Below are 24,636 nucleotides of genomic sequence, written 5' to 3'. Positions count from 1 at the left end.
GCAGGAGCAAATAATAACCTCCATGATGACACAGTATGTGCTGTTCTTCAAGAAGGAACACTTGGGCTAGGTGTGGTGGCTCACACCTATAATCCCAGCACTTTGGGAGGCCAAGGTGGGCGGATCACCAGAGGTTGAGAGTTTGAGACCAGCCTGACCAACATGGAGAAACCTGTTTCTACTAAAAATACAAAATTAGCTAGGTTTGGTGGTGCACACCTATAATCCCAGCTACTCAGGAGGCTGAGGCAGGAGAATCGCTTGAAGCCGGGAGGCGGAGGTTACAATGAGCCGAGATCACACCATTGCAGCTTGGGCAACAAGAGTGAAACTCAAAAAAAAAAAAAGTATCAAGAAGGAACACTGGAGAAGGCAGTTTGGACTAAAATAATTTTTAAAGAAAATTCCCTCCTTGCTTCCTGTTAGATGGATAACAATTTTGCTTTATAATGACATTTATATATGCACCAAAAAGTTAAAACTGCTCATTCTAATAGCAACACTACAAAGACATGTCCTGTTTTCAGTAAAAGTTGTTTATAGTAAACCACAAAGCTTTGTTTTCTTGTTAATGGATCAAAGATTTTTCTTCCAGTAGGTGTCTGTACTATCTTTACATTAGGCACTACCCACTTTTTTTTTTTAATATTGCATAAAATCAGCAAAATATTACATAAAGTCAATTTGAAATATTAAAATATTTAAATTTTTTTTTTTTTTTTTTTTTTGAGACGGAGTTTCGCTCTTGTTACCCAGGCTGGAGTGCAATGGCGCGATCTTGGCTCACTGCAACCTCCGCCTCCTGGGTTCAGGCAATTCTCCTGCCTCAGCCTCCTGAGTAGCTGGGATTACAGGCACGCGCCACCATGCCCAGCTAATTTTTTGTATTTTTAGTAGAGACGGGGTTTCACCATGTTGACCAGGTTTGTCTTGATCTCTTGACCTTGTGATCCACCCGCCTTGGCCTCCCAAAGTGCTGGGATTACAGGCGTGAGCCACCGCGCCCGGCCTAAATATTTTTTAATATTTTTCAATATTTGAAAGATTGGGTAAAGTCATTTAAATATTGGATTTGTTAGAAATGAACCCGAGGAACTTGATGAGGGATAGAGAAGAGGTATATATTCTAAGAGCACATTTAACATCCCCTTTAAACTCTCTCAAAACACCACAAATTGTGGAGCAAATAAAAGAGCAGGAATGGTGTCCTGGAGAAACCTTGCTGTGCACCACCACACGGAGAAGTCTCCAAAGACTTGATTCAGCCCAAAGCTCCTCTACAGAAAGCACTTCCCGATTCCCCCCTCTTCGGTGTTAATGGTTGCTAAGCACTGATCCTTCCTGTTGCATTAGCGCCCTTAGTGCCAGTGTAACAACATTAAACTTCCTGTTCTCAGGCTGGCAGTGGGTGGGTGGGGACAAACCTCTTTTGTCTAGAGCTCACAGGTAATTTTTTTTTAATACTACGTTTTAGGTTTTGGGGTATATGTAAAGAACATGCAGAATTGTTGCATAGGTACATACATGGCAATGTGGTTTGCTGCCTTCCTCCCTATCACCTATATCTGGCATTTCTCCCCATGTTATCCCTCCCCAACTTCCCACCCCCTGCTTTCCCTCTCGGTGTCCATGTGTTCTCATTGTTCAACACCCGCCTATGAGTGAGAACATGCGGTGTTTGATTTTCTGCTCTTGTGTCAGTTTGCTGAGAATGATGGTTTCCAGTTTCATCCGTGTCCCTACAAAGGACACGAACTCATCGTTTTTTTATGAATGCATAGTATTCCGTGGCGTATATGTGCCACATTTTCCTTGTCCGTATCATTGATGGGCATTTGGATTGGTTCCAAGTCTTTGCTATTGTAAACAGTGCTGCAGTGAACATTCATGTGCATGTGTCCTTATAATAGAACGATTTATAATCCTTTGGATCTATACCCAGTAATGGGATTGCTGGGTCAAATGGAATTTCTGTTTCTAGGGCTCACAGGTAATTCTAATCTTCCTCCACACATCTTGGGACTCACTGGTCTAATAGACTCAGCTTCTAAATGTTGCCTCCAGCATTCACATTTGGTAAGAAACATAAATGTCAGGCTATTCCAGTAAAATCGAACTTCTTCATTTTATAAGGTTACTTTTATGAGTCAGGCTTAGTTGGAGATAAGTAAACAACTCATTTGTGAATAAAAGTTGCTGTGCTATCCTTATGTTCCAGACGGAGAGAGCATCAGTATATTATATTATACCCTGGAATCATTTTATTGCATTTTCCTTCTCTCGGGCAAGGCCAGATAAAACAAATACAATTTATGGAACAGAAGTCAGTTACCTTCTGATCAGGCCAATGCAGTGGGGCCCAAGGGAGCCCTTTGCATGTGGATGCTTTGCTTTATCAGGGTAGGTAGCAGTGGAGAGGAGAGCCAGAATACTGTGTGTCTTCTCTTTCAGCCAACCCTGGGTCCCACATTCTTGATCTGGGGAGGAAATGTGTGGAAGCTGCCTGCTGCAGGTCCTCTCTGGCCTCGGGTGGGGATAATCAGAAAAGGCTGGTTGAGAGAGGGACATGAGGCTTCAGGTCTGCTTTTTCCTGCTGGGAGCATTGGGAATGGGCTGAGTCCTGGCTTGTCTCCCTGTTCCAGGTGCCTCAGTGGTTCCAGCACCCTTCCAGCGACCTTCATTTAATTTAACAAATGTCTAATATTTGTCTGTAGCAGGCCCTGTGCTAGTACAATGAAGGAGATAAAGACATGTTATAATACCTTGCGCCCTGTAGAAGCCGACCATCTCATTTAAGATAGGCAACCACATGGGCAGAATGGAAAGAAAAGTGACTGTGCAAGAGCTTGGACGAAGCAGCCTATGGTTGAGTACTGAGATATAGTGGAGAGGGCAGGTGGGTTCCCATGTGAGATTAGCAAGGCTGCAGATATCAGCAAGCAGGAGGTGGGAGCAAGAGCTGCTTTTTCTGCGTACTGGCATATGTCGGGCAGAGTAGTAAATACTTGCAGGAGCTCACAGCCAGCCTGAACACTGGGTGTGGTATGCTGAATAACGTCCCCCCCACCACCCTGCCCAAAGCTGTCCACTTCCTAATCCCTTGCATCTGTGAATATGTTATTTTACGTGACAAAAAAGATTTTGTCAATGTGACTAAGGATCTTGAGATGGGGGACTATCCTGGATTATTCCTGTGGGCACAACATAATCACAACTGTCCTATGAGGAGCAGACGGTGTCATAATCAAAGATGCTGTGCTGCTTGCTTTGATGGAGGATGGAGTCATGAGCCAAGCAGCGCAGGTGGTCTCTAGAAGCTGGAAATGGATTCTCTCCTAGAGCCTCCAGAAGGAACAAGGCCCTGTGACACCTTAATTTTAGCCCAGGGAGACCTATTTCAGGCTTCTAGCCTCCAGAACCATAAGTAAGTTTGTGTTGTTTTAACTCAATAAGTCTGAGGTCATTTGTTAGAGCAGCAATAGGACACAACACCGATACAGAATTACTATGATCCTTAATGTCACGTTCTGTTTGGGATGTGTTCTTGGGATGATCATGGATCACATACATCCCATACACTGCCATGCTGCAAGACTCCTTTTCTTTTCTTCTTCTTCTTTTTTTTTTTTTAATCACACAAGATCTCACTCTGTTGCCCAGCCTGGAAGGCAGTGGTGCAGTCAGGGCTCACTGCATGCTGAGCTTTCCTGGGGTCAGGTGATCCTCCCATCTCAGCCTCCCAAATAGCTGGGACTACAAGTATGCACCACCAAACATGGCTAATTTATTTTTTCTAGAGATGGGGTCTCATCACATTACCCAGACTGGTCTTGAACTCCTGGGCTCAAGCAGTCCTCCAACCTCAGCCTCCCAAAGTGCTGGGATTCCACGTGTGAGCCAACATGCCCGGCCAAGATTTCCTTTCTTAATTTGACTTTTCTGGCTAGAGACATCCTAAACAACCATAGCAAGCCAACCAGAGTGACTTGTTGTGGCTACTGTCCCTAACCACTGTGGGACTATTTCTGTGAAACATTCTTCAACTGAGGTACCATTCAGAAAGGCAAATGAATGCCAAGGTTGTGTTAGTGTCATACATGTCTGAGGTGAGATACTGCTTTACAGCAAGTGTGATCAAGGGTCAGGTTGGATTTGGGCGAGTGTGTATGCATGCATGTGTAATATTCCATGCCTCATGCGGTCGTTGTGGGCTGATTATTGACATGCAGTCTCCAGCAGAACAACCTGGTCATTAAAGGATGAGTCTGCAGCCAAGCCAGACTTCTGGTAGTCAACAGTCATGACCCGCCACCGGTGGTCTTGATGTGGGATGTTACTAATGCTCTGTGATTATATGCATCCCTGGCTGTGACTCCGCATGTGGAAAGCCAAGTGGAAAATGTCATATGTCATGGGCTGCCAAAAAAAAAAAATTGTGGTTTAAAAACAATTTATTACAAAATGGTAGAAAACCAAAAAAATTCCTATCGGCTTGCTCATCTGGGCGCAGTTAGCTTAGGAGATTGGGGCAAAGTGCCAAGGAGGTCAAAGTTGAAGCTTTACTCCAAAGACCTAGTGGCCTTTCCCACCCCATGCTAGACCCAGATTCTGTGATGAGAGCCTGCAGATCAGGTTGGTGATGGGGTGGAGACCATAGGCGCACCTGTGCTATTTCAGCACAAGCATTGCCTGGAAGGAGAGATTCCTGCCTGTCTGTTCTGTGCTTTCAGGATTGTTACGTTTCATCCTTAGGACAGTGTGAGGGCACTGAAGTGATCCTAGTTTCTCTTGCAGATATCCCCCTCCCTGCTGTTCTTTCCTAATGCCTATAAAAAGTACTTGGGAGCTTTCCTTACATGAAAATGAAGACTATTTCACTTGAGTATTTTATTACTTATCTTCTCCCTCTATGTTCATTGCAGCCTTTTGAATTCTGCAGTTTTTGTTTCTATGGATTATTTAATATTTTGCTTTCCTCATCTCCCGAATGATCACCTCTGAATTATTGACATTAATGGAGAGGAGACCTCAAGAGTGGTAATTAGATAAATTATATTGTATTAATGTGCTTTATAGGTTGAAAGTCACAAAGGAATAAAGTTTTTCATAGTAGAGTAAGTGCTCTCCTAACTGCCTTGTGGCCTAGAGGACAGGCTTCATGTTTGCCGTCAGACCCATGGTGGCCTGAACCCCAGAGTATGGGCTCCTGCCTAGTGGCCTGTATGGGGCTGACCTGATGCTTACCCAAAGCCAGCTGCTTTGCTCTCAAATTTGCTTATATCAGATATACTTAGTACCTGATTACATAAATAAATGTTATGTAAAGTGGTGAAGAGTGGGTATAAACAAAGATGGCATGTGCATGAAATTCAAGATAAATGCATTAGAAATTTAGCTGTTGAATTGGTGTCAAGATTAGTCAAGAAAAAGTAAAAGCAGAGGATTATTCAGCGTATTCTGTGGGAGCTCATTCCACTATAAGTAAAACAAAATGGAAACCACAAATGATTCCCTATGGGTGTGTTTTCTTGCTAGAAAAACTGATATGGTTTGGATGTTTGTCCTCTCCAAATCTCATGTTGAAATGTGATTCCCAGTTTGGAGTTGAGGGGGTCCCAGTGGGAGGTGACTGGATTGTGGAGGTGTGTCCCTTATGAATGGTTTAGCACCATCCCCTTGGTGATACGTGAATTTTTGCTCTGAGATCTGGTTGTTTAAGTGTGTGGCAGTGCCCTGCTTGCTCTATTGCTCCCATTCTTGCCATGTGACATACTGGCTCCCTACGCCATGATTGTAAGCTCCTTGAGGCCTCACCAGAAGCAGATGCCAGCATCACACTTCCTGTGGAGCCTGCAAAACCATAAGCCAAAAAAAGCTCTTTTCTTTATAAATTACCCAGCCTCAGATATTCCTTTAAACAATGCAAGAAGTGACTCACACAGACTTCAGGGAGCTCCAATTAAATGGCCTTGGCCCTATATCAAAAGATAGATGATAAATGTACACTTACAGATTTTATTTTAAATTGAAGCAATTAAGGTATGGGCCTAACTCCCCTCTCCCAAGACACTTTGTATGTTTCCAACCACTGGTCTTGACCTGGTCAGAGGGCGTGTTTTGTTTGTTTGTTTGTTTTGTTTTTTGTTTTGTTGTTAAGTGGCCAATTCCCAAACAACAGCTAATTCCTTGGTCTGTCACTTGGGCTGGACTGCAGTGGTACGATTTTGGCTCACTGCAACCTCCACCTCCCCAGTTCAAGCAGTTCTCTGCCTCAGCCTCCCAAGTAGCTGGGATTACAGGCACCCACCACCATGCCTGGTTAGTTTTTGTATTTTAGTAGAGATGGGATTTCACCATCTTGGCCAGGCCGGTTTTGAACTCCTGACCTTGTGATCCACCCGCCTCAGGCTCTCAAAAGTGCTGGGATTACAGGCTTGAGCCACCGTGCCCGGCCCGGAATGGGTTGACTTTCTTCTGGAATGTGTGCACTTGAGGATTTCAGCCTGTCTCTCAAAATGTTAGTAAAAGACTAGCCTCTCACCAAATGCACCACACAGAGGCAGTGGCCCCAGAAGTTGCCGAGTGGCAAGTGGAGACTTGTCTCTGAGTAAGAGACAGCCTTGAATAGTCAGGAGCAGGGCAAACATTGTGGGGCTGATCCAGGAAACCCTGAGTAGCACAAGAATGCTTGGCACCATCCAAAATCTCCCACCACTCCAACTGTGGGTCCTGAGCCTAAGCCATGTAATATTAGAAAAGTAAAAGCCTCACTGGTTTTGGAAAGGTAGTGTAAGGCCAGATAAGAGAGGAATCAGGTGGGGACAGTGAGGGAACACAAATCATAATCTGTGATCTCCCTACAATTAGGAACAAAACACAAAACAAAACAATACTTCCTCTACTCCACTCCACTCGACTCCAGCTAGCACTTAGTTCTTCCTTGCATTTACTACTGCATATACTGCTGCATTTTGCCACCAGAGGGCAACAGTGTTTTTAAAATGAAAGATGCCTTGATGCACCAAGATCTCACAGAAAGAATTTCAGAGGGAGAAGAGGTCTTAAACATCATTTAGTCCAAAGGCTTTCAAAAATTTTTAAAGCTGCAACCCACAGCAAGAACTGCATTTCTCGTTGTGTCCTAGGTCATACATATATATCTGAAACACATTTGGAGACACTACTTACCCTTGCTTTTGCAATGCACTCTAATCTTTTCTAGCCTATACTATTTCATAGTCAACAGGATCCCACACTAAATTGACTTTATAACCCTGGTGAGCCCTTAGTTTGAAAAACTCTGACTTCATCTCAGCCTCTCATCTTACAAAGGATTGCACTGACCCCTAGAATGGGAAGGGATCCCCACTAGCTATACTTCTCTCCCCTACCTGGCTACCTGCTCGCTTCTCAGGGTCAGTTCTGGATGGATGATAGACGTTGTGCAGCAGCTGAGCACTCAGTCCAACAATGCACTGATTGGGTAGGATGCAAACCTGAGTTTGGAGACCAATCATGTTCTACTTATTTTTTTTGAGACAGAGTCTCAGGCTGGAGTATAGTGCCATGATCTCTGCTCACTGCAACCCCCGCCTTCAGGTTCAAGTGATTCTCATGCCTCAGCCTCCCATTGTAGCTGGGATTACAGACATGCACTACCACACCCGGCTAATTTTTGTATTTTTAATAGAGATGGAGTTTCACCATGTTGGCAAGGCTGGTCTCCAACTCCTGACCTCATGTGATCTGCCTGCCTCAACTTCCCAAAGTGCTGAGATTACAGGCATGAGCCACCATGCCTGGCCCATGTTTTACTTCTCCCCAGTGCTATGACTGCTTTTGTAATGGAGGCAGGAGTTTCTTATGACCACACTGAAAGCTCTATGTAGATGTGTCTGCGCTCTTTACTCAGGCAGCCAAGTGCTTCAAAACAGAGAATCTCAAAGAGGCCTTCCCTAATGACCCTATGTTAAATGTGAATCAGGCCACACTATCTAGCCCAGTTCCTGGCACAGAGGAAGCATTCAATACAGAGCTAATCGATAAACAGACTGCCCCTGAACTCACATTTTTATACTTTTCAACTGGCACTCATATCATCTTACATGACTCCTAAGACCACCTGACATTGTTGGCAGAACATGAATTATTTCCATTCCAAACAGGGAAATAGCCAGAGAAGACTTAAATAACCTTCCCCAAAGCCAATGGACTAAATGATGTTTAAGACCTCTTTAAGATTTATATAACGTATATAAAATACCCAGCCCCTGCCTCCTCATTGGAGCAATGCAGGGGCTGGGAATTTTTACTTTATTTACTCAGGTTTTGAGAGCTAGTTTGATTATTTTATGAAGGGTGTCAAGTATCTTATTTTCAAGGGGGTGACTAAATGCATGAGAATGCAAGCTATTTTATTATTCCTTTTAAAAATGGGTTTGGAATGGGGAAAAAAATCCCTGGGATTGAAAACTGGTGTACCTTAGAAATCTGAGTGAGCTTGGTTTTCTGTAGGGAATCCTGCCCCCGGTAACCAGGGAGCAAATCCAAAGTCCTCAAGGTCCATTACCTCACTGCCATGTTGTACTAGGAAAACTGAACTTTTTTGTAGCTCAGATAGCAAGGATCATTAAGAAAGGTGACAAGAATAAGTTGCTTCTTCCTTCCTTCCCTCCCTCCCTCCCTCCCTCCTTCCTTCCTTCTTTCCTTCCCTCCCTCCCTCCCTTTTCACAGGGTCTCACTCTTGTTGCCTAGGCTGGAGTGCAGTAGTGCATTCTTTGTTCACTGCAACCTCCGGGTCCTGGGGTCCTGGGCGCAAGCAATACTCCCATCTCAGTCTCCTGAGTAGCTGGGACCATAGCCCTGCACACCACCACACCCAGCCATTTTTTTTTTTTCTGTATTTTTGGCAGAGATGGTGTTTTGCCATGTTACCCAGACTGGTCTTCAACTCCTGGGCTCAAGCAATTCACCCACTTCGGCCTCCCAAAGTGCTGTGATTAGAGGTGTGAGCCATCATGCCCAGCCAGGTTGCTTTTTTCTTTATCTATTTTTTTAAGACGGAGTTTTGCTCTTGTTGTCCAGGCTGGAGTGTAATGGCAATATCTCAACTCACTGCAACCTCCACCTCTCTGGTTCAAGCTATTCTCCTGCCCCAGCCTCCGTAGTAGCTGGGACTATAGGCAAGTGCCACCACATCCAGCTAATTTTACATTTTTGGTAGAGACAAGGTTTCTCCATGTTGGTCAGGCTAGTCTCAAACTCCCGACCTCAGGCAATCCACCCTTCTTGGCCTCCCAAAGTGCGGGGATTACAGGCGTGAGCCACTGCGCCCGGCCAGATTGCCATTTTCCAGGAACACTTTGATTTAATCATTCAATAAATGTAGTCATGCCAGGTGCAGGAATAAATTTTGAAGAACGGAGGCTGAACTTCTTGAAGGACTTTCCAATGGTGTCTGCTACCAGGCGTTCGGCACTGTTAAATGAAAATCCTCCTGCCACACTTTAAAACTTCACCTATTTATTTATTAAATACATGCAGTACTCAATACCAGATTCTTCGAGGCTGTGTGTCTGCAGGCTTTGTGGAATATCTCGGGGTTGCAGAAGGAGCAACTTTGCTTTTGGGACAGACTTGGTGTAGTTCTGTAACTTTTGTATCTATGTGATGAAGAACGCAATATAGCTTCACACACACGATACCTACAGCCAATGCCGTGAAATCAGCAACCAAACAATGGGTTGCAAAGTTCTTATTCATTCAGTTCATATAGAACTCTGAGCCCCGGTTCACTCACTTCTATCGGATAAACGCAGACGCCAGCATTAGCAGATTTCTGCCGAGGCCTGCGTGTGAATTCCAACCACATTACTCTGAAGCCCTAGCTTGGCGGCCTGCGATTACCAAGAGATTGTCGTCCGCGGTGTGGTATCGCTACTGACTTAGATTTTGGAAATCCCGCCCAAGACTTTGGCTGCATGAATGCAGTCACTAGTAGGATGCGCGCACAATAACCACCCCTTAGCAACCAACTCTGGGTATCTCCAGATAAAATTAAATGTTGCTCTTTCAGCGTGTTCCTCAATTTCCCAAAGCATCTCGCTCCCAGGTATGGGAGCCGTCAAGAGCGCTGCCCTGTGAAAAATTTATGGCCTCATAAATGCTGGAAGAAATGAGCCAGCTTTCTGCAGTGCACCGATGGGCCCCTTCCACGCCCTGGGACACTTAGGGGGAGCCAGGCCCAGCTGGGATGGCTCGTGGCGTCGTGTCCACCGCACCTGCCCTCGCGCATCCGCCGCTGGGAGGGCGAGCGCGCGCACCCAGGTGTCACGCCCAGCGCCGTGCGCCGACAGCCCCGGCGCGCGCCCCGGCACGTCGCTCCGCACTCACCCACGCTCGGCCCTTCTGCACCTGGGCCAGCACTCGCAGCGCGCTGGGCGAGCCCGCCCGGAAGTTGAAGAAGTGCAGCGCCGCGCGCGCCGCCTGCTGCAGGAGCCTGCGCTGAAGCCCCGCATCCTGGGGCTGCCCCCGGTCCTCCGCGCTCTCGGACTCCGCGGCCGCCACCACCGGGACAAGCAACAGCAGCAGCGCGATTAGCGGGGCGGCGGGGCGCGGGCCCCAGGGCCCGGACCCGGGAGCGGGCGGCGGTGGCCGGCGGGGCTGCATGGACGCTGGAAAGTTGGCTCCACACCCGACAGACCCGGGCTCGGAGCCGGCGGTGCCGGTGCTCGCGGAAATAAGGCCGCGGTGGGCCCCTCCCCTCCGCCCCCGGGGCGAACGTCTGGAGCGAGCGGGTATCTCCTTGGGGCCGCGCCCTTTCCATGCTTCCCTCAGCCCTTGGGCTTTTTCTGCCCCTCCCCGCTGCCGCGGCTTGGTGCCAGGATGCGGCGGCGCCTTCGCGGCGCGGGGTCGAGTGTTTCCGGCCCAGACCGCGCGGGAAGAGGGAGGGGGTGGGGGTGGCGGGACAGTGGGGACACCTCCCCTGGGGGATCGCGGCCCGCCCGTGCTACCTCGCCCGGCACCCCTAGCCCAGCTCAGGGACTTGGCGTTTCCCCGGCGGTTTCGCAACCCTGGAGTTTTAGAGGAAAACTGCTTGGGTTCTCCAAGCCTTAGGGCTGTGATTTCCCAACAGGTGAAAGGTAACAGTCAGAGAGAAAGGGGCGGGCCGCACTGGGCATAGATGGGGCTCCTCGTGGCACAGTCACTGTGGAAGTGGGAGAAGTCAGGCACCAGAGGGATGGGGCTGGAGGGGAGGGTGAAGGACTCCGGTAGGGAGCCCAGGACTCCGGAGTCTGGCGGCTGGAGACGGGCCTGCCCAGGAGGCGAGGCGCTGAGGAGGGAGGAGTGGGCAGCAGGGCAGGGTAAGATAAGGCCTGAGAGTCCCATTGGTCTCAGAAGCAAGTAGGTCATTGATAACCCGGGTGGGAGGCAGATTTAAAGGCCGGGGGTGGAAGCCGGATTCCAGTGGCGTGAGGCATGGATGGGACTTCAGGGAATGGAAATGGAGGAATGGAGGCAGCAAGTGTTGGCAAGTGTTTTTTTCTTTGAGGCAGAGTCTTCCTCTGTTGCCCAGGCTAGAGTGGAGTGGCGCACTGTAACCTCTGCCTCCCGGGTTCCAGCGATTCTCCTGCCTCAGCCCCCGGAGTAGCTGGGATTACAGGCGCCCGCCACCATGCCCAGCTAATTTTTGTATTTTTGGTAGAGAAGGGGTTTCACCATGTTGGTCAGGCTGGTCTCGACCTCCTGACCTCGTGATCCGCTCGTCTCGGCCTCCCAAAGTGCTGGGATTACAGGCGTGAGCTACGACACCTGGTGGCAACTCTTTAGACAGGTGACAGTGAAGGGCTGAGAGAGCTATTGTTTTTAAACCACAGACAAGAGAAAAAGTGCTGGAGAACCAGGGCTCAGAGGGGAGAACTGGTACTGCTAGGCACTCCTGACATCCATTTCTCCATCCTGCATTTTTTCAGGGGTCTACCCCTGCTCCAAACCTGGACCCCAGTGCTGTTATGGGGCTAAAGGAAATCCCTTCTTGCCAGTGGGTGGTTGAGGCTGGGCATGTGCCAGTTCTGCGTGAGATGTGAGCAAAGCCTGCAGGCTGATGGACGTGGTACCATCTCTGTAAAGATCCTCTCTCACTGCACTTCTTCCTCTGGGTGTTGTCTGTCCCTCTCTATCTTTCCTTCCCTCTGCAGATAATTGTGAAACACCTACTCTGCCAGGCCCTGGGGAAATGAGGCTAAACAATCACAAACATCTCTGACTTCCTGGAGCACACTTTCTAGCCAGGTGGGGCCCAGACACTCAATGAGGCCAAGGGAATGTGCCCTATGTTGGATGCAGTTACATGCCAGGGAGAAAAATGAAGCCAGAAAAAAAGTGGGGAGTCAGGAGTTGGTTAATCTTAAAAGGTGGTTAGGGCAGGCCTGTATGGGGAGGTGATATTTGAGTGAGGACCTGAAGGAGGCATGGGAGCCAGGTGGACATGTAGGTAAAAGCACTGGAAGCAGAGGAGACACAAGTGCAGAGGCGGGGACAGGAGTCCATCTGGCATGTTTGAAGTTGCAGCCAAAGGCAGGTCGCAGGGAGTAGGTTGCCAGAGTGGAAAGAGAGATGACATGAAAGTCTATCTGGAGGGAGAATCCAAGGGGAAGAGTGCAGGTCCTTGATAGGTCCTGGTTAAGTCTGGCCGTGCTGCCCAGAAGGGTGCCCTGGTCTTGCTGGCTGCCTGAGAATGCAGCCTATTTCAAGAGTGGCAGAGCAGAGAGAGGGGAGGGCCCTGGGTTCCTGATGGTATTGTTGAACACAGGAATCAGCTGATCCTGGAGCTTATTATTATTTCACTTATTTGAAGCTGGAGTTGCTGTTTCTTGCCCTCAGAGGCAGCCTAGCACAGATGATCACCTCCCAGAACCTAGTCATCCCCCCATATTGTGTTTTGTACTGAAATAATAGAATACGTGAGACTGGGTAATTTATAAAGAACAGATATTTATTTCTCACAGTTCTGGAGGTTGGAAGTCCATGATCCCGGCACCAGCAGGTTTGGTGTCTGGTGAGTGTTTGGTGTTTGGTGTCTGTCTCTGCTTCCAAAATGGGGCTTTGCATGTTTCATCCTCTGAAGGGGAGGAACGCTGTGTCCTCACATGCTGGAAAAGTGGGAGAGAACCCACTCTTATGACCTAAACACCTCACACTAGGCCCCACCTCCCAATACTCTTGCATTTGGAATTGAGTTTCAACATGAATTTTGGAGGGGACAAAAATGCCCAAACTAGAGCACCCTCCAAGAGGTTGTAGTAGCAGACTTTTTGAGAATTGATCACCTCCAGGTTTTATAAATTTTCCTCATTTTACTCGGCGCTTTGTCCCCATGTTAGACTGCTTTCAGCTGTATGTCATAGAAAACCTGATTAACAATGTGGACTATTTACTGGTCTGGAGTGGGAGATCTCAGTGTTTTTGAAAGACCTAGGCTCTCTCCATTTTTCTGCACAGCCATCCTCAGCTGGTTGACTTTTTGTCCATGGACTTGTAGCTTCATGGTTATAGAATGGCTGCTACAGCTCCAGACATCACATCATGTGCTGGAGTTGCAGCCAAAGGCAGGTGGCAGGGAATAGATTGCCAGAGTGACATGATGCACCTGTTTGTTTTTTGCATCAGGAAGAAATATTTTTCTAGAACCTCTTCCTATACCTTTCTTGCCCCCAGACCTTCCCTTATACATCGTCAGCCAGATCTGGGTTGCACTGGCAAAGCCTAGGCACAAGGGAGGCTGGCAAAGTATCTGTCGTTTATCAGAGTCAGTGTTCTGGTCTGTAAAATAGGATTAAATTTAACTGCATGGAACAAACACCTGAATGACATTGGCTTAAACAGGAGAGGAAATTATTTCTCACAAAAGAAGCTGTGCGGCAAAGGTGGGGCAGTAGACAATCTGTGGTTAGAACTGCAGATCCATGAGGTTGTTAGAGGTCCAGGCCTTTTCCAGATCTCTGCTCCCACATCCTGATAGTGTGTCCCTTGCCCTCAGGGTCCAAGATGGGCACTAGCCATCAGCAGGCTCCCTTTATGGATTTCCTAGAAGTCCTGCAGGGCACTTCTGCCTTGCATCTTATTGGCAAGAACTTAGTTGCAAAGGAAGCTGCGAAATGTAGTGTTTACTCAGGGTAGGCATATGCCAAAATAAAACTCAGAATTTTGTTACTAAGGAAGAAGACTGCATCTTACATTAGGTATCCTAGAAGCAGGTCCTGAAACAAAGACTGTTCCCAGAAGAAATGCTCCCAGAAGAAATCAGTAAGGAGCTAGAAGGAGGATAGCCATGCAAGGATCTCAGAGAGTTATATGACAGGTACGTTCAGCCTGACCTGAAGGGGAGCTCTCAACTGTAAACGATGCCTCTGAGATGTCCCTGCCCCAGGCAGGGTATCTGGGTTTCCATTCTTCTATGCCTGTCAGCCACTGGCTAAGAGCTACCCTCAGTGATAACCAAGGTACTTCAGTCTTTCTATAGGTGGGCACAAAAGGGAGTAGCACAAGAACAACCCTCCCAGAAGAGCTGCAGGAGCCTCAGGTCAAAAGCAAAAACTTGCTAAGTGAAAGGGTAGACTCAAAGAAAGGGATCCAGGAATCTCTGCAGAGCCCCAGTGGGGTCTCTGCAGGGGTAATGCCTAGTGGGAAGGAAGTAACCACCTCTGTTACTGAGGCAAGGAAGGGAAGGGCAGGAATGGCTGATAGTGGCCAACAGGCAGCCTGTGCAGCACGTGTGCAATTCCTGCCTCTGACGGTGAGAATCATGGAAAGTCAAAAGCAAGAGGGAAGACAGAAAAGACCAGGAGACCAAGTGCTGCTGTGTGAGCTCAGGGCACTCTTCCGAGGTTAGCTGTTTTAAATAGTGATAACAGTTACAATGGGGGCAAATTGATGCTGATCAGGAACACATATGTAGACATTTAGTTATGGTATTTATTTTATAATCAGGAATTTTCTAGAAAACAATATTTTCTTTGCTGGGGTATGTCCATATTCTTTGTCAACTTATGTGTGGGGTTGTTGGATTTCTGGTTGATTTGTAGAAGGTCTTTCAATATGAGGGAAATCAGGCCTTGATCTGTCATGGGTATCTGTATGTTTTTTCTCAGTTCATAGACAGATTTTGTGTGTACACGGATTGTTCTTCCTTGCCACATACTGTGTGGGGGGATTACATTGTTAACTGTCCACCACGTTCTCCAAAAGACCTATCATCATATCCCACCCCCCGCCCAGGGCTGCTGGAAGATTGTGCCACATTCGAAGGGAGGAAAGTATCAGGCAGCAGGTTCCGCCCTAGCCTCTGCACAGGAGCAGATGTGTCCCCACAAGGGGGTCCTGATATGTCCTGTTCCCTAGTTCCTTAGTCATTGCTTATGTTATCATGAGCATTTTAATTTAGAGAACTTAATTTGTGTTTAAGAAACCAATCCATATGTTTATTTCCACTTATGGATTGTAAACTCCTCCACGGCAGTGACACTGAATGTCTCGTTTTCTGCTGTGCATTCCCTGGAACAATGCCTGGCACACAATATGCACCAATATAATTTTTTTTTAAAAAAAATAATGAAGAGTAAAGGGCTATATCGTATATACAACTATAATGACTTTTAATCATATGAAAAGATAGTAGAGAAGGTGAGAGGGGAAATTGATATGACCTGTTTGGTGGGCTGTTTGCAATATCTATTGAAATTGGAAATGCATATGGCCTTTGACCCAGCAATTCTACCTTTAGGGTTTATAAGAACAATAAATCCATGCCTGTACATAAAGAAGTATGTGCAAGGATGTTTATTTCCACATATGGATCGTAAACTCCTCCACAGCAGTGACAGTCTTGTTTTCTACTCTACGTTCCCTAGAATGGTGCCTGGCACCCAATAGGCACCAATACAGATTTTTTTTTAAAGAATGAAGAGTAAAGGGCTGGGAAAACACCTGTGTTTCATAGTTGAATAATTATGGTACCTCCATAGAATGGAATACTGTACAGTCATGAAGAAGATTATATATATATAATATTTGAGATGGAGTCTGGCTCTGTTGCCCAGCAGGCTGGAGTGCAATGGTGCAATCTTGGCTCATTGCACCCTCCACCTCTCGGGTTTAAGCAATTCTGCCTCAGCCTCCCAAGTACCTGGGACTACAGGTGTGTGCCACCACACCTGGCTAATTTTTGTATTTTTAGTAGAGATGGGGTTTCACAATGTTAGCCAGGATGGTCTTGCTCTTCTGATCTTGTGATTTGCCCGCCTTAGCCTCCCAAAGTGCTGGGATTACAGGCGTGAGCCACCAAGCCCAGCGAAGAAGAGATATATTGAGGCGTGTGTGATACTGAACCATTTCTAAGGTATAATGTTAACAGCAAGATGTAGAGCAGGTCAAGTAGTAAGCTTCTGTTTGTTTAAAAAAATAATAATATACATAAATGTGGAAATATGCAAACACTGCCTCTGCAAAGGTTTGCAAGAAATTGCCAGTATAGAATGACAGAAAAACTCTTGCCATAGGCTCTCTTTTGTGGTGATTGCTTTTTTTGTGTGTGTGCAATGTATGTTACCTATTCTAAATAACTAAATAAATGAGGTGCTGTTTCCCAGTGCACTTCAATCAGTTTCTCCCATGGTAGGGAGGACCACCACAGGGGATTTACAATTCTATCTGCCCGCAGAGCCAGAGGAAGCCAATGGGAGCCGGCCTTGCTTGCTTGTGTAGTCCCAGCTTGTCCTCCTTTCTCTGAGTCTTACCTTGCCACAGTCTTGCCTCAGACCTAGTCATGTTTCCCCACATTGAAACTTCCAGGGAAGGAGCTGCTGAGCAAATTCATAGTGTAGTGTCAGTGGCTGCCATGGCTCACTGCATTGCTCCTCTCAGGAGTATTGTCATTTAAATAGGGACAAGGTCTTGAGCCAAGAGACCAAAGGTCTGAATGAACAGACTTGCAGTATTGGCTCCTGTGCCCTGTGCTAGGTAGAGGCATCCAGCATCCCCTAAACAGCCGTGCTTGCCCCCTTCTATCACCTTGACTACATAAAGAGGCCAGAGAGCAGGGAGAGGGCTCTGAGAGGCGTTGGCTGTTATTTTCCTTGTTTTAACCAACTCTGGCTGCTTTAGCAAAAGACCGCAGACTGGCTTAAACTAGAGAAATGTATTTTCTTATGGATTGGAAGCTGGGAAGTCCAAGATCAGTATGCTGGCTGACTCATTTCCTGGTAAGGTCCCTTTTCCTGGCATACCCTGGAACTGCGTGCTCACAGCAGACATGGAAGCAGCAAGCCTCCCGTGTCTCTCTCTTTTTTTTTTTTTTTTTTAGACGGAGTCTCACTCCTTCACCAGGCTGGAGCACAGTAGCGCAGCCTCAGCGCGCTGCAGCCTCCACCTCCCAGGTTCAAGCAATTCTCCTGCCTCAACCTCCCAAGTATCTGGGACTGCAGGCGACCACCACACCCAGCTAGTTTTCGTTTTTTAGTAGAGACGTGGTTTCACCATGTTGACCAGGATGGTCTGGATCTTTTGAGCTCGTGACCTGCCCACCTCTGCCTTCCAGAGTGCTGGGATTACAGGCTTAAGCCACCTCGCCCAGCCTGGTGTCTCTTCTTAAAAGGACACTAATCCCATTATAGGGTTAGTAATTCCGGTTAGACTTCAACTAACCCTAATGGTCTCCCAAAGGCCCCACCTCCAAATATCATCACAGTAGAGGTTAGGGCTGCAACACATGAACTGCGGGGGGACACAACTCAGTCTATAGCAAACCCCTCGCAGAGGGCCTGGGATATGTCTTCCCGGCAGATGAGAGGACTGGGCGTGACGAGACGAAGTGGTTGCCTGCAGAGAAAGAAGGGTATGGTGACACTGCCATCCTGGCTACCTTTGGCCACTCCAGCTTATGGAATGTAATAGGGCCCAGGAGCCAGTTCCCATGCACCTCAGGCCCCATATTCTCTTAGCCAAGCCCTGAGAATACATCAAGAACAGGTGAGGGCATGTGGACGCAGGTGTGGGGAACTCCCAGCAGCTGGCCCCTCTTCCTGCTAATTCTGCTCTGATTTCCACCTTTGCTGGCCTCTCCCCAGTGCTGCTGAATACACCTCATTCTGGTGGCCTGCCAGGAGGGAGACAGTGTGACGTGGTGGGCTCAGGACCCTATTTGGACAAGTAAGTGAGGAGAGCAGTTGGTGGAGTCTTGGAGGGAAGCTCTCTTGCTCTTCTGAGAGCGTGTGCTCTCCCCTCCTCTGCCGCGGTATGAGAGGAAGCCTGTGCCGTAGAAGTTGCTGATGCCGTCTTGCGTTTCCCAGGAAAGAATGATCAGGTGGCGTCGACTCAGTGGAAGGCAGAGATGAGGCCCGGAAAGAAACCAGGCCCCTGGGGGTGTTACTAGCCTACTGGACCATGACCCATCTGAGGCCTGCCCTGTCTCTAGACATTTTGTTATAAGAACCAGTAAGTCGATTTTACAGTTAAAGCCAGCCTGAGTGTGGTTTTGTAACAATGGTTGAAAATTCCTAATGGATTGCTGAGGCAGTTAGTATCGGCAGGAACCACAGAGATCTAGGGCTGCCTCGTACTGGGGTTGGGAGGTGGGAGGCAGCAGGGAGACTGTGCCAGGGGGTGGTGGAAGCCAAACACGGTCTGGGGACACCACAGCTGCTACGTGCCTTGGGACCACCATTATCTTCAAAGCCCACCAATTTTGGGATTACCCAGGTGGAGAAGGGATATTTCCCTTCACCAACAACTCCCAGCCATGGCAGTAATGCCTTGTCAGCCACAGGAGCTGGGCCAAGCCATGACCCCAGGTCAGAAGTGACTGCTCCCAGGCTGGACAAGCATCTGTTTCCATTTGAGCACCATCTCTTAGCTCCACAAGCTCTGCTGCCCTGTCTAAGGCTGTGAGGGAAGGCAGGGCTGGGGGGAGACAGGAAAAAAGACCATGGGGAAGGAGAAGGAATCCCCAAGATAGAGGCTTTAACCTACATCACGGATGAGAGTCACACCAGAGAAGACAACAGAATCACTGGGGTGGATGTTGTATTTTGCAAAGGAACCCTTAATTGAGACTCTTCTCTCTCCCTGCCCCTGCACTCACCAGTGTAAGCACCCACATAGGGGCTTGGAAAGCAAAGTTGATATCAGTTATTAGAAAAGATAAAAACATCTCCTCTTTGTGCATGAGTGTACTGCCCAAGGTACTGTCAGAAGCTTCCTCCTTCTGGATGTGCATGTAGAAGGATGTGCACACAGACCATCTCTGGAGGGACAAATCAGAACCGACTAACAATGGTTAGGGAAACGGAGGGGTGCTTGGGTCAGAGGGGCTTTCTCTAACTGTTAAGTCTTTGGGTTCTTTTCTGTTATCATTTGTAGGTAGCACAGTGGCTCAGAGAGTAGACTTGGAGCCAGGCTGCCCGGTTTGTAACCCAGCTTGACCATTGTGATCTGAGGTGAGTTATTTCACCTGTCTGTGCTTCTGTGGCACCTCCTACCTCACTGAGTTGTTTGTGAGGAGCAAACAGCTCACTACCTGTGTATATGTAAAGCATTTAGGACAATGCCTGGCACAAAGTAATGGCTATATGATTGCTATTATTATTATTATTATTGCCATTAACTTAAAAATTAGATACAATCTTGAAAAAATGCAGTCACCTGTGGATTTTTTTTTTTTTTCACAAAGGATGGGAAGGGATGGCAGGGACTGAAACCTGCTGGGCCACTAAATAAAATCTCAGCTATTACTTGTAGCCCCTGTAATCTAATCTTTCATTAGAACTATTTGCAGTTAAGAAAATAGGAACCTGTAATCATTTTTGGTCTTCCTCTTGGCAGAGGTGAGGTTGGGTAAGGTTGGCAAGAAGAATACTATGGATAATCCAGGCTTAACTATTGAAAACTGATTAACCAAAGCAAGGGTGTGACCAAGATGATTCTTATCTCAGAGCTTTGGAACCAGAATACTGGTGGAGAAAAGGCAGCTCTCCTGGTTCCCTGGGCCTGCATCTTGCATGCTCTGAGAGGGCCTCGTGTGCTCCTGAAGCCCTTGTAGGAAGGCACTTAACTATCCACAGAAAGAAGAGAACCCCTAATCAATAGAGTGAGCTGCGTTCCCAGAGCATTTGGCTTACTGGTCTCTCCTGTGAAGGTGCTTAGGACTCATAGGGGGAATTCACAGTGTCCTAAATATTGTGCCTGTAAGCCGCCTGGGGTTTATGTGGCTGTGTTGAGTCCCCAGCGATGGTATTTTGCTTTAGGAGCAAGACCCAAGGCTTGGAGCCTTCAGCATTATGCTCTCATCCCACCAGACTCTCAGCAGGAAGGCAAAGGCAGCAGTGCAGAGGATCCTAGAATCTGGATCTGGGCTGCAATGGAACAGCTAACTAGAGTTTTCTGAATCCATGAGATTAAAGAAGAAGCCTTTCCGGCTTGAATCTAGTGAGACTGAATTCTTTGGGGATGCGGAACTGGAGATGAGATTCTTTCTAAAAGAGATGCCACAGAAAACAGGCTGGTTGCATTTATTCCTGTCACCAAGGAAAGATTTCACATGACATAGTTTAGGTAGAGACTGACAAGGATGTGTTTGGAAGTGCCAGCACCAAAGGGGATAAGGTAATCAGCCCTGTCCAAGAGAGCTTTCTGATGGCAATGATCCATACCTGCACTAGCTGCATGTGGCTACCAAGTGCTTGAATTATGGCCGGTACAGTCTAAGGACGGAATTTTTAATTGTATTTAATTTAAATTGATTTAAATATATATATAGCCATGCATATTTCCATGTTGGCTGATGATTACTGTAGCCTACAGCACAGTTATAGACAACTAACTTTTCCCTATAACACTTTGGGAAGAGAAAGGGCAAGTAACATTTTGGAGAGCTGTGTTTCCGACATGATGCTATATGCTTTCTCTTACAGAAAAGTCTTGTTTAATCTCCACAAGTTTGAGAACTAAACTGGGTGCAGAGAGAAGTAAGTTGCCGAGGTTGCATCAGTAATAAGGGAGCAGGGGGGTGGATTCAAGCTCAGGTATGGCCCACCCAAGTACTGCTTGTACATTCCACAACTAGGGAGACTCTGGTGGACTTAAAGGTTTAGATTACAGCAGCAAAGTGAATTAAGGACCAGGAAATGTGGCTTTGTTGTTAGGGAAGTTGAGATTATTTCACTTCAAGAGAAGAATACTGAAGAAGACAGTTAATCTTTAAAACTACTTTCAAAGATTATTTCCTTTTCTTTTCTTGAGATGGAGCCTTACACTGTCACCTGGGCTAGGGTACAGTGGCATGATCTCAGCTCACTAAAACTTCCACCTCCCGAGTTCAAGCAATTCTCCTCCCTCAGCCTCCCGAGTAGCTGGGATTCCAGGTGCCCACCACCACACCTGACTAATTTTTGTATTTTTAGTAGAGATGGGCTTTCACTGTGTTGGCCAGGCTGGTCTTGAACTGCTGACCTCAGGTGATCTGCCTGCCTTGGCCTCCCAAAGTGCTGGGATTACAGGCATGAGCCATTGTGCCCAGCCTCAAAAATCATTTCTTAGAGAAGAACAGCAGCTGGCTGTCTCTGTCACCATTAGCGAACACTTCATTTTACTCTGGTTTACATGGGGGCTATGGAAGGATGTGATAAAGCCTTGTTTCTGACACCGGCACGTTTCTCTTTACATCCCAGGGAGCCTGCTTGGACTTCAGGCCCCTGTGCGGCTGACTCTGTAGTCCTGGAGGAACTCAACAGCCAGGGACTTAGGATCATTTGTGTGTGGCATTTGGGCTAACCAGACTGTTGGCTTTTAAAGAAGATGGAAAGCATCAGGTTTCCTATATTTAAATTACTTGGTGATCTCAATACTTGTTGTTAGCAGAAGTTCACAATGGAGACAGCCTATTTGCTCTACTACTCTTGATGTAGCCGTATTACTAAGCTTGAGCTGATTAACAGGACTGTTACACAATTCTGTGCCCCCCTTACTTATGGCATGAAGCAGTTCTTTTAAAACCTGCCATGTATTCACATTTAAAGCTAAAAGTAATTTAGATTACATGGTTTTGAGAAGCCCGTGTTGACACATAAGTGCCAAATGTATCAAAGTGAAAATGGTCAGTACCCCATGTGTTGGTTTTTGCAATTTTCCAAAGTAAGCCCTGATTTTTGGCATGTCATGCTAGTTAAGAACACAATGTCTTTATAGCTCAATTATACATTTTTCTGACAAATTTGGCATGGCATTTTGTTTTTCCATCAGTCACTTAAGACAGGACATTTGCCATTCCAAGAATGAATTAACACTCTTCTAAGTGATCTATAAACTGAGATGTAAAATAAATTGCAAATTGGGACGGTTTTAGTTTTTTAAGCAAAGGATATTTAAATAAAGCTTGAAATCATAAACCTTATTTCCTGCTTGAGAAGATGCTATATTCAATACAGAGCGAAATAAAGGTTTTAAAGTTTTTTTTTCTGGCAAGAAGAGTTAGAATCTTATGTTCTTCAAATAAAATTTCAAGGCAAATTCATAATACTTGTTAACATTTGTATGCCATGAAATTCTGGAGTGATCGATTTGTGCAGTTCTGTTTATGACACTGGCGTTCGCCAGTCAAATTTGCGCAGAGAGTGTTATCAAGGCAAACCAAAACCACCTCCTCATACCATAGAGGAAGGCATCTGCTCACCCGTGGCAGCCTAGATAACAGGACAGTGTGTTAGCCCTCATTCTATTTTCTCCTCTTCACCATTATTTCCACAGGGTGCAAAGCAGGGCATATGTATGATAGTGAGAACAGAAGTACTGAAAAATAAATCACCTCATAGACAACACAATCACCTAGATGACTTAGAATACATAAATATGTACAGACAGAGGTTGGTTGAATCCTTGGAATGTTCTTCTGATGGTGCTGATTTGTGTGTGGTTAGTTGTTAAAACCTGGAGCTCCTGCAGGGAGGATGATTGATGCAGGCTTCTATTCAGCCATCCTGCCCCTCATTCCTTGGAATGTAACATGCGGTGGGTGGATCTTCAAGTCCAGAAGCAGAAAAGCTGGATTTGTGGGCATTCAGAAGAGTCAGCAAGTTGTGAGACTAGTAAGGGGCAGACTGGTCTAGGCAGAAGATGTGGCCTGAGTGAATGAATTGTAGGGAAGACCAAACAGAACAGCAGTGAAACTGGCTGGAATCGTACCAGTGGCTACTTGGCAGTAAAAGAAAAAGGTGGAAGACCTTAAAGCCCAGCAATGGGCATTTGCTCTTAGAGGCTTCTCTAAAGTTCCTACACACCTGGCCTGAAAAGTGCCTTCTGTGCACAGGATGACTTGGGTTGGATTATTTTTTTGAAACAAATGCTAGCATAAAAGTGTTTTTCTCTTCACTGGTAAATATCAGAATTATGATCAGGCTTTAGGATAAGGGGATACTATTGTTGGCTAAAATGAAATTCTATCTTTTGACTCATAAAGGACTACGAAGTGTGGTACAGGGCAAAGAGCTCTGGTCTGAGACTCGGAAGACATCGGGTCTAGTCCCAGCTTAACCACTCAAACTGGCTCCGTCTCTTTAGTATAAAATGCTGGGTGTGGGATGAATTACGTGGTAATCACAGGGAACTGCCAGTTTGAAACACTGTAGTTTTATTCTCTTTTACCTATGCCTACCCAGTGGAGAGAACTTTGCTAAGTTGTCCTTTTCTTTGCACTAATCTCAGTAGCATCTTCCCACCTCCTGAAAGGATACTTGTGCCCTCTTACTGTCATGAAGGTATCATGCATGGCCTTATTACTAGATATTTTAAGTTAGAAAAAATCCAAACCCCCAAAAGATCAGTAGTTTAATTGATATTCTTATTGTCTGAACTAAATGAAGTGAATGCCTGGCATTTGGTAAGTGAGATGACTCCTATTTGAAATTGTAAGTGAACTGATGTGGCAGTCAGGGTAGTCTAGGATATGCTGTAGTAACAAACAATGCCTGCATCTCAGGACCTAAGATAGAAAGGGTTATTTGTTGCTCTCATCACAAGTCCATTATGGGTTGGCTGGGGGTTTTACCATGGCATTGTCAATGTTCTTATTCCACAGGGCAGGCCAGTGGAGCAGCTGCGTCTGGAGCATTTCTTGTTGCTGTGACTGAGGAAAAAGAGAACAGGGTGAATTATGCTTAGGCTCTTAGAGTTCCTGTTTAGGAGTGATAGATGTTACTTCTGCTCACCTTTTATTGACCAAAGCATGTCATAGGCCATGCCTGACTTCTTCAGTGGGTGGGAAAGTACAATACCATCATGTTCTCCAGGAGGCGGAGAGCTGGAAGTATGTGGAACAGCACAAATGCTTACCACAACAGTGACTGCCATGCTAGACCCAGCCTCATCGGAGCAGTCTTTCATATATTGTATTAGTTTGCTGAGCTGCCATAACTGAGTACCACAGACTGGGCAGATCAGACAGCATTTATTTTCTCCCAATTCTGGAGGCTGGGAGTCTAATGTCATGGTGTAGGCAGGGTTGGTTTCTCCTGAGACCTCTCTCCTTGGCTTGCAGATAGCTGCCTTCTCTGTGTGTCTTCACATCATCTTCCCTCTTTGTGTGCCTGTGTC

General features: G+C 46.6%; 1 protein-coding gene and 1 long non-coding RNA gene across 5 annotated transcripts in view; one reads left to right on the top strand and one right to left on the bottom strand.

Annotated features, from left to right (window-relative positions):
- The window catches only part of RARRES1 (retinoic acid receptor responder 1), a 35,619-nt gene extending 24,678 nt beyond the window's left edge, over window positions 1-10,941 (bottom strand). The window contains exon 1 of the mRNA XM_017500775.2: window positions 10,393-10,941. Coding sequence (XP_017356264.1) covers window positions 10,393-10,668 — 276 coding nt within the window. The 5' untranslated portion in view covers window positions 10,669-10,941. The remainder of the gene's footprint in view (window positions 1-10,392) is intronic.
- The window catches only part of LOC108284116, a 27,021-nt gene continuing 3,406 nt past the window's right edge, over window positions 1,022-24,636 (top strand). For 2 of the 4 annotated variants that reach the window (XR_005195790.1, XR_005195789.1), the window contains exons 1-2: window positions 17,607-18,208; window positions 19,418-19,490. This is a non-coding gene — a long non-coding RNA (uncharacterized LOC108284116). Of the gene's footprint in view, window positions 1,447-17,224; window positions 17,259-17,606; window positions 18,209-19,417; window positions 19,491-24,636 lie in introns of those variants that run through there. The other 2 variants (XR_005195791.1, XR_001817080.2) reach the window with 2 other exon arrangements.

Source organism: Cebus imitator, unplaced genomic scaffold, assembly GCF_001604975.1.
Source record: "Cebus imitator isolate Cc_AM_T3 unplaced genomic scaffold, Cebus_imitator-1.0 Scaffold270, whole genome shotgun sequence".
Classification (NCBI taxonomy): Eukaryota; Metazoa; Chordata; class Mammalia; order Primates; family Cebidae; genus Cebus; species Cebus imitator.
This window is presented reverse-complemented; position numbering and strand designations above follow the sequence as displayed.